This window comes from Nelumbo nucifera, chromosome 8, assembly GCF_055504915.1.
Source record: "Nelumbo nucifera cultivar China Antique chromosome 8, China Antique-T2T, whole genome shotgun sequence".
NCBI classification, from domain to species: domain Eukaryota; kingdom Viridiplantae; phylum Streptophyta; class Magnoliopsida; order Proteales; family Nelumbonaceae; genus Nelumbo; species Nelumbo nucifera.
The window spans coordinates 3012647-3022983 of NC_142656.1; the positions used below are offsets into that span (position 1 = coordinate 3012647).

Sequence of the window (10337 nt, forward strand, 5' to 3'; positions counted from 1 at the left end):
TTCATTTTAATTTAAATTGGTTTCAACCTAAATCGGTCTAATTCAATAGACTGAATATTGGCTTAATCCAACCAAATCCAATATAAATTTATTACGAACAAACGTGGTCCAGTCCAATCTAATAAATATTTTGAACCGGATTAATCCAACCCACTGTCTTTTTGGTCCATCCAATCCCTATGAAATCCAAATCACCTACTAATAAAATGTCGTTCCAATACCCCCCCAACATGATTTGATATCTCATCATGAGACTCGTGAGACAGATACGTCTGGCTGTTTGGCATTCCCCTGCATGAATCTGCATACTCTATATGCACATTATGAACAGGACACTACAGTGGCACATCAGAAACATTTCTAGTGTTTGGGAGATAGATTTTAGCTGAATTTCCTGCAAGAAAAAAATTCTATTTACATAGCATCCCGTCGTACATTGAGAATATATATATATATATATATTAAATTTATAGAAAATATTCTTAATATATTGCTAAATCCCTATACTTTCACAATGTGTAAAGAGATTTTGCTGCAACATGCATGGTTTTGGGAACATCTTCCTTGTTTGTCCATAGAGGGATGGTTTCATGGGCCTACATTACATATGCAATTATGTACATCCCAAGAGGAACACTGACACAACAGAAGTAGCCCTCCTCCAAGTCCGGATCTGGTCCCAACAGCCATTGCATATGTAATGTAGGCCCAAGAAACCATCCCTCTATGGAGAAAAGGGGTGCAGCAGCTCTAGCCTCCAACCCCATTTCGTCATTGGATTGGGTTAGCATCAAGTTTTAGGTTTTCACAAATTGGGTTGGGTCAGATTATGGAGCAAGTGACTCCGTATGAGAATTTCTGGGGTCTCCTCTCTCTATGTGAAAGGGGTAAGGCTGCATACATCTACATCTGTCCCTCCCTAAACCCTGCATTGGCAGTAGTCTTTTACACTGGGCTGCCCTTTTATGAGAAATTCTGGAGCCTCAATTTTTCAACCATTAAGGGGGTGTTTCGTTTGGTTGTATTTGTGTTTCATCCAATTCATAAACACAACCACCATATTCTGTGCACAATTTGCGTGTCACTCAATTAGCATATACACCAATGCTAAAACTAATTAACTCCAATTAATTAATCCTGAGAGCTTAAGAAATTAGAGTATTCATTTTTAAAGCCAAAAAAAAAAAATTGAAGAAATTGAATCAGAAGGTTGAATTGGACTAAGAATCAGCATCCGGGGTTTATATTTAACCTCAATCTGACCTAACCCGGCCTAACTTGTTAGAGAGAGATCAATTCACAACTCTGATGTTCTGTTTCTCTTGCACAAACATTCCTGCTTTCCAGGAAATATTGTTTCCTTTTTTCTGGCTTAACTTGATGTTTTTTAATACCTAAACGATATTCACCAAAGAAAAGAAAATAGTTGCTTAACGATGATTTTCAGATCTCAACAGGCCAACGCCATCCCCTGCATTTTTTTTTTGGCAAAACCCCCTGTACTTTGGCCATTAGACTAAGACCCCAACATTAGTGTTTCATCAGTTAATTTTGAAAAAGATTTGTTTAATATTTTCTATATGCCCAAATTATCATTTTCTTTACATTTTTTACTGTTCATTTGTCTTCTCCACTGAAATTCACTGAAAGGGCTACAGTAAAGACGGTGGTTTTAGGACATTAAGGGGGCTTTTTTTTTCTGGATTTTGAGAGGGGAGAAAGTTGGTCAATTGGATTTTGGTTCCCATTGACCAAAAATCCTATGCTCATTTTTCAGATTTATGTGGGGACCAGGGAAAGTTTATTTTTCTGGGTACCACTTATCTGGGTAAGTGATACACATTTCCTAGGTGGATAAATAACTTTTCCACCTAGGGGGGAAATTGCTAACACTTGAATGAGACAAAAATACCCCTTTTAATAATGAATTTTTATGGCTAAAATAATTATTATCTTATTTACCTGGAAAATAAAAGAACATGAATAAATACAATTACCTGGATAAGTGTTTCTTAAGAAAAATTTACACAGATAATTGCATTTACTCGGATAATTAACTTACCGAAAAATGAATGGGACCTATATAGAAACACTTGTGAGGTATTCCACAAATCCACCTTGATCTCCTAAAGAAAAATAGAAGACGAGAGCAGTTTGCTTTACGTTTTGCTCACATTTATCTACAGAAATGATACCAACCGTTTTGGAAAAACTACTAACCTTGCTACACAGTTCTTCATCAATCTAGACACCAGCTAGAATGATAGGCAATTTATTGAAGAAGAAAAAAAAATCCAGAATAATTTTGCATCTTTAAAACAGCAAAACTAATGCATGAGAAACATCTACACTGAAGTATAACTAGAAGACATGGTATGAATTGTTCATGTATCACTACATATCGGTTATGTCACGATTTCCTTTTCTTATTAACTTTGGATGGATGTTGAGTTCTGTGTACATGTCCAAGCATCATTTGCTGAGTCGGGATCTTTCATCTGAATAACCAGTGTCACAGTGTGTGTTTGGTGTGTCCCATATATAATATATTACAGATTACAGAACACACACATAATGTAATGAGATAGCTTTCACACAGACTGAATTCAAGTGCATGTCAAATGCAGTACAAACAAGCTATCAGCATCACTGCATGTATGAAGACGTCCTAACTACACCTTTCTGGTCCCACAAGGAACATTCTGGTGTATCATGAAATCTTCCACGGATTCCTCTCGCACATATATACATTAATATAAATATAAATATGTCGATGAAGTATTGATAATATAACTAATACTAATGGGGTAAAACCATTATGAGCCTAGCTCCGAATTAACAAAATCTGTGAAATTTAATTCATTAACAAGTGTTCATTCCTTTATTATCCTCCCCACACACACCAAAAAAAAGGGCAAGGGTTCAGAAAACAGTATCAGACTAACAGTAATTAAGTACTGATGGTACATTAGATAAATGTGGCTAATGAGAACCCAGATGGTACATCAGACTAACAGTAATTAAGTACTGATTGAGAAAAAGGGAAATTGTAAAGACTACAATTACAAGCCATATGAGAACCCAGATGCCATTACTCCTTTATGAGTTCAAATCAGCCCCCCACAACGTCTCACAGCACATTCCCACCGTGTATTGGGAACATCTCCCAATGATGATATCATCATTTTTAGAATTATCATCGGGAGATGTTCCTAATACACGGCCGAGATGTGTTGTGAGACGTTATGGGGGGCTAATTTGGTCCTTTGCTCTACCGTTTGCTTTCAAAATAATTAAAATCTATACAACACAAAACACAGATGTTCACACTCTTTCCTAGCTAGGCGATGTTTAATTTGGATGGCAAGAGTCTATTCGTTTCCTCTTAACTCTCTTTTAAGAGTAAATAGATTTATCTTATCTTTTAAAAAGAATTATACAACTTTTTGTTTTCCAATGATACCCCCAAAATACAAACAAGGGTTAAAGTGGCAGAAAGAAAAAATCATTAATACCAATATACTTTTAATATAATTATTGCACTTTCAAATGTTAGAACCTTAGACGTCAGAGCAAATGAACAGACCCTCTGAGTTTCCTCCCTGCCTAAATTCACCAGATTGAACCAAGTGAATAGACAGTAAACCTGTCTCAATCAAACATGTTTCGTATCTGTATGTGGTCATTGATGGGACCGTACTGCAGAGACGGCAATCATGTTTTAAGATGTTAGGCTATAGATCGTGTTGGAAGCTGTAAACATTTGGTAGCAGATCCAGATTCATCCAACACCCACCAAAGTCAGTTTTTGCGAGATGTAGTTTCAAGCTATCTTATCCCTTAAAAACATTCCTGGGAGGTCATCAACAATGGTGTTATCGTTGTACTCCACTATCCATGGGGATGCTAGGGACTTTTCTTTTTAAATTCAATGAAATATTCTTACTGTTGATTATCAAAAAAAAAGTAAAAGATATGGTATTTCTGAACCCTAACTGGCAAAGTTGCCAAAATATTTAGAAATTCAATAGTATCTTCCATCATCCAATGCAACCAATTTATGAACCCTAAGTACCGAAGAAGCACAATCTCATTCAAGTACGCAGGTAACCTCTTGTGAGCCTTTACTACCTGTGCTTCTCATAAAGTTTGTGCTCTCTGTTTATGGGTCATTTAATGATGATCATTCTTATGCAACCATCAGTTTTGCCATGTTGTCACCATTGAGATCTTTAATTGCAGCCTCAAGACAGCATTGCAGGGCGATGAGATCTTGTGATGGAGAAATCTGGGTCATGATTCAAGCACTGCGATAGCAACATCAGTTAGAGAGCTTCAGGGATCATTTTATATTAGATGCAGAAGTCATCAGGAAAATTATGGAGAAGTGAGAAGTGAATGATATATCATGGCAGGAAAAGGTATTTTTTGAACATAAAATGAAGCTGAAATCCTTTTTCGATCTGTGTTATTTAAGCATATTTACCTTGAATCTAATAAAATAGCACAATGGGTAGCTGTTAATACTCGTCCAAGAGGGAAATATACATTGTGGACTAGACCACCTCCTTACCCTTGGTTACTATTTTTTTTTTGATCAATAACACTTTCATTAATCATCAGTAGAAAATTTACAGGAGGAAGACAAACACACTTATCTTCCAAGAGTCACTAAGAGCCTCATAAAAGAAAGAAAAAAGAAGAAAAAGAGAAAAGAATACACTTGGCTACTCTCTGTTATATAGAAGAGTTGGCTATCTTTTGTATGATTCTGGTTAAAATTTATCAATCACATGTCAATCTTCCACTAAATATCAATAAATACAGCTGACCTTGTTCCCTTCCACAAATGTAGATGAGACATGAAGCACATCTCAAAGAAAAATGCAGTATGAATACAACAAGATCTGGGAGTCACAGAAAATATCTCCAATAAATGGTAATTTTCCACCTATAAATAGACCAAGAGGCCCAAAGAAGTCCTAATATCATATCTTTTGTTTATGATTCCAGCTTATTGGTCGGTTGTTTTTCAGATATCATATCTTTTCCATATCATAGTCGACCCCTTCACATTTGTCCAAATTGCCATATTTTGTTTCACATGACAATATAGATGCTCAATGTGATTATTTAGTTATAGCCCCATTGAAGGTTTAGACTCTCATCTGCTTTCAAAAAAAAAAAAAACAAAGAAAAAGAATGATTGATATTTTATTAATTAAAATAGTTTAATACACAAAAGGAAAAGAAAAATCTATCCATGCACACATGCCATTTTATGCGCCATCGCATGCAAGTTGCACCATAAAAAGAAAAAGAAAAAAAAAAGAAAAAGTGCTTTTAGTTAAAAGACAAGATAATGATGGTTTTATATATATATATATATATTTTTTATCAATAACACTTTCATTAATTCATCAGTAGAAAATTTACAAGTGGAAGACAAACACACTTATCTTCCAAGAGTCACAAAGAGCTTCAAGAAAGGAAAAAAGAAAAAGACACTAATGTTACAGCTTAGCCCAAAACAATGAATCCCTTTCTGCCCCTTGTTTAGCTAAACTGTCAGCTAGGGAATTAGCTGATATTTTAATCCAACATGTCTTAACTTCCATCTCCCGCACCAGCCACTTGAATTTCCTCCTCTCATTATTGTACTTCCATAAATCATTTTGATCTTTAGTCAGCCACCCTATCACCACCTCTGAATCCCCTTCAATTATGAGTTTCTTGATGTTCAATTCCTTAACTTTTTGGACTCCTTCCATAACTGCAAAGATCTCAGCTCTAAGGGAATCACCCACTCCAATTGGGCCTGAGAACATAGCAGAGATGACCCCATTTTCATCCATAAAAACACCCCCGATCCCCGATTGTCCCGGGTTTCCCCTACTACACCCATCAAAGTTTAATTTCAAGAATCCACTAGGTGGGGGGGGGGGGGGGGGGGGGGGGGGTCCAAGCTACACTCATTACTGACTTGGTCTGCATGCAATTTGCAATTTCACCCTACTTCCTCAACATGTCATCCACAGTGTAATCTATGAATAGTTCCAAAGATTTCAGCCACTGTACCGCCCTAATATGTATGATAGCCCTCAGATCTGCTGCTCCTCTCTGAGTTTTTGAGAATATCCTGGAGTTTCTTTCTTCCCACAGTGTCCAACATACTGCAGCCCTTAGTCCTCTCCACATTGTCCTTCCCCTTTTTATCCGCCACCTGAAAAAGGAAGGGGAGAAAAGGCCCTGCAAGTCTGATGGGGGATTCCAGCTGCATCCAAATAAGGAGAAAGCCCAATCCCAAATTGACCTCGCGAAGTGGCAAGACACCAGTAGGTGAAAACCAGTCTCCCCAACCGCTTTACACAGAACACACCACTGAGGTGACAAGCAAGTATTGGGTCTCTTCTTTTGGAGTAGATCACCAGTGTTGATTCCTTCCAAATAGGCTTCCCAACAAAAACTACCAACCCTAGGGGGTATAGCTCTACACCAAACCTCACCAACAGGGAAAGGGGGAAGGGTAGGACTGGTGGACTGACTTAAGACTTTGAAGAACGAAGCACAAGAGAAAATGCCATTGGGGGTAGGTGTCCAAATTCTAGAATCCGCCCTAGTGGGGTCTAAGACAACATTATCAAGAAGTGCAATAAGGCTCGAAATACTGTCGAAGTCTGAGTCCCTCAAATCCCTTCTTAGACCCAAGTTCCACCCAATTCCAGAAGTGGAAGAGGACAGGGTGGTGAAAGACGAGATCGGCTCATTTTTCAAATCAGAAAGAGCATACAAAGACGAAAACTGATCCTTTAGAGGGGCGCTCCCCACCCAAGTTTGTTCCCAAAACTTTATGGAGTTACCGGAATTCAAGTCATACCTGATATTAGGGAGGAAAACTGGTAGTAGGTCATTAATGGCTTTCCAAGGAGAATTGCTTGTGGTCCTAGCTCTGATGGAACAGTTGTATTAGGAAGAAATAAGAAAAAAGAAAAAAAAAAGTAACTAGAAGATGTGAAGCATTCTTATATGATGGAGTACTTTTTGTGGCAAAATCAATAATCCAAAATCATCAATCCATAAAGCTACCATTAAAGAGTTATGGAAAGTGGAACCAAAACACAGTTAGGTAGTGCTTCTAAGCACCTTGAAAACCTACCATTTATGGTATTATGGATAATATCCGGAAAAGTACAGTAAACAGTATTATTAGTATTGCTAATTAAAAGAAATAATATTACTAGTATAGCATTGTTGTTTTGGATTTTACTCTTAAGTCTCAACCTAGGAAATCTCCAATCTCCATGCATGTAGATGATGCTTCTCCCTTAGCCTAGAAAATATAAAGAACACTAGGCTTGCAACCCAAATATAAAGTTCACAGATTAATGATATTGTTCATTCAGGTTTTTTTTTTCTTTGATCAATAGTTCATCAAGTTATTTTGTGAAATCTGACTCAAGTAACAGACCATCAGAAACCTTCTGACTTTACGTGAAGATACATAACTTGAAAGGGAGTTACAGGATATTTTTCTCATCTTTCAGTGTAAAAATAAGCTCAAGTAAAACTTTTTTTATGCTGTTACATCAGCAAAAGAAATATTGATAGTGCTGATGTGGAAGTTGTTTTTGTTTTGAAAAACAAAAGCATAGTCATTGGCAAACAACCCTTAAAGTTTGCATTTAATTAAAAACATATTACAGAGGATACTTGTCTCATTTGAGAAAGACAGGAAAATATAAAGATATATGGGAGAACAGACACTCTTATGGTTGAGAAGCATATGGCAGAAACGGTGCAAGAAATGACAGTAAAGACAATGTATTCCAGCATATATCCATGTAAGCATTTATGCAGGAAGAAAAAAAGGTTTTAGCTACAAGTAAGAGGTTCCAAAGAATGAATGATCAACCAGGGAGATTCTAACACCACTGGTCATCTTCTCCTTGTCTCCTGAAATGAATGCCTATTGCACATTATGATTTCCATAATTTCCTATAAAGTTTTTCCAATCAACAGAGATAAACTTACAGAACGTCAATACTAAAAGTTAAAGAGAGTGCAAGGTATCTGATTGTAGCAAGTCCAAGCAATCCATATTTGTAGGTAAAGACCCCTCGCCTCGCTGTGCAATTTATTCCTTCTTCAATGTTTGTAGGCATGCAACACTGGAAATGAATCAATTCCCGACTCTACATCTTTGAACATGAACGGTAAGTCAATCACCTGTTCATTATGAAATATATTTCATGACAGTAACGCTGCTTTCCTAATTCTTGATGTGCCATTGGTTTATATATCTTCTAATGGAATAAGAACATGCTTCATTCATACGAGAAAATAAGAGGAAAAGAGTATCCAATGAAATAATTAATAGTTGGAAACATCATGAAGCCAAGAAAAATGACCCACAACCATACATCTCTTTCTGTTTTGCTGTCTAGTCAAGAAAGAAACCATACGTGACAGAAAATATAATCACCGTTGCACAAACCAAGTCTAACCCCCTTATCATGAATCCATGATTCTTGGCAATGCTATATGATTCTTGACAATGTTATGACACCCCATAGATAATAATAAAACGAAACATGGATTAGCAAAAGAACTCTGTTAAAATTGAAGAAAAAGAATTTCCTGTTCTCTCTGCTTCGAACTACAACCGTGTACTGGAATGCACGGAAAGAAAAAAAAATGGGGAAAAAAAGGAAAAAACAAATCAAGTTTACCCATTTACAGAATCACATGAAGGACAAGACTCCTGCTCCAGTCAAGCCAACGATCCGTTCAGCCATAAAAACACCCGAGTCCAAATGATTGATCAAATTCAAGTGCATTCAAATCTAGCACCGTCCCACTAAACAAAAGAATAATGACAAAACTGGATGTTCCCAAATCAGGAATAAGTCAAGATCAAGTGTCATGTCTGTCCTTAATCTTTGACACCTGCCACCTCTTGAAAACTATAAATCCTACAACAGCAACCTGCAAGACCCCGGCAACCCCCGCAAAAAGCAAACCAATCTTCTTTCCAATATTGATAGTTTGATCTGGAGGCTTCGTTCTCTGCTTCTTCTCACCGTATAGACCATCTTGCTGTTCTTTAGGATCTGATGAAGTGTAACTAAAGTCTTTCGGAGATGATATTTTAGGTGGAGGAGAGGGAGACTGACGAGGAGTGGGCGGGGAAAAGGGAGGCGTGGAGTGGGGTGATTGCGCCCTGTTGCTTCCCGGCGGTGGTGGCAAGGGGGAAGGCGGAGGCGGAGGCGGAGGTGGAGGTGGAGGTGGAGACGGAGGCGGAGGCGGAGGCGAAGGTGGAGGCGGAGGCGGAGGCGGAGGCGAAGGTGGAGGCGAAGGTGGAGGCGGAGGCGAAGGTGGAGGCGGAGGCGAAGGTGGAGGTGGAGACGGAGACGGAAGCCGAAGCAGAAGCGATGGAGGAGACGGAGGTGGAGGCGATGGCGGATGATGTCGCGATGGTGTTCGATGACGTTGGGACCGGTGCCGAATTGTAGGAGGGGGCGGTGTTGAGGAAGAATGGGAAATCATGGAATTGTCTCCCAGAGACTCTACCAGGATGGTGGAAATGCTCATAATCTCCAAAACAATGAAGACTGAGGCCAGCAGTGGACGCTCCATGAAGAACAGGAAGGATAATCCGCTTCAAAGGGAAGTAGAGACACGTTTCTGATATTGATCGGATCTCTGCATCTGGGTTTCGTCTTCCTACCTTCTTCTGTAGAAATAGCAAGATGGCTCCATCAAGGATTGTTCAAAACTGCATAATCCCGAGAAGCACTAGAACTAAGGAAAGGGTTTCTGCCGCACCCCAACTCCTCCACCTGGGCTTGTTGTTGCTGTGCAGATTCGAGGGGATGGGGCTCTTTGAAAACTACTTGATTTCATCTCCTTTTGGCTGAGGCAGCATGAAGAAGTTGGTTCTTTGTTCTTTTCATTCCCTTCCCGGGAGACCTGCTAATATGCAAAGGAAAGAGAAAGAGAAGGAAAGATGGACAAAGCTGAGAGAAAGAGAAAGATAGAAGGCACTCGCGGGCTTCAACGGTTGGCCAAAATTGGGCGAGAGATCGGCAAAGGCGCGCATTTATGTGAGTATATTCGTTCTGTGTTAGGACTTGGGAGAAGTTATGTTGGAGAGAGAGAGGAGAGAGGGTGTTGGGACAGAGTGAGGTGACGAGAGAATAAGAAAGTCCAAATAACGGTTTTGTTGATATGGAGAAAGAATCCAAGCCATACTCATCAACGGATGTCAACAATTTTTGTAGAGGAAGAGGACCACGATTCATTAATTCAATGGGAAAATCTATGATACTTTTCCATAT

The 10337-nt window shown here is 38.6% G+C and overlaps 1 protein-coding gene across 5 annotated transcripts; it reads right to left on the reverse strand.

Moving 5' to 3' along the window:
- Positions 1 to 3901: 3901 nt before the first annotated feature.
- Positions 3902 to 10294, reverse strand: LOC104600795 (uncharacterized). 5 transcript variants are annotated; one of them, XM_088894054.1, is made up of 3 exons: positions 8730 to 10294; positions 8032 to 8198; positions 3902 to 4307 (listed from the first exon to the last, which is right to left on the reverse strand). In XM_088894054.1, the coding sequence occupies exon 1, from the start codon at positions 9634 to 9636 to the stop codon at positions 8914 to 8916; it is 723 nt and encodes a 240-aa protein (XP_088750180.1). In that variant the 5' UTR covers positions 9637 to 10294; the 3' UTR covers positions 3902 to 4307; positions 8032 to 8198; positions 8730 to 8913. The 5 variants fall into 5 exon arrangements, with proteins under 5 accessions (XP_088750180.1, XP_088750183.1, XP_088750182.1 ...); XM_088894057.1 differs by lacking the exon at positions 8032 to 8198; XM_088894056.1 differs by having other exon boundaries at positions 3902 to 8192.
- Positions 10295 to 10337: the final 43 nt, after the last annotated feature.

What these genes read in the sequence shown, in the direction of transcription:
- LOC104600795 (XM_088894057.1), bottom strand. Translation starts at nt 9,636, where the DNA reads ATGGAGCGTCCACTGCTGGCCTCAGTCTTCATTGTTTTGGAGATTATG.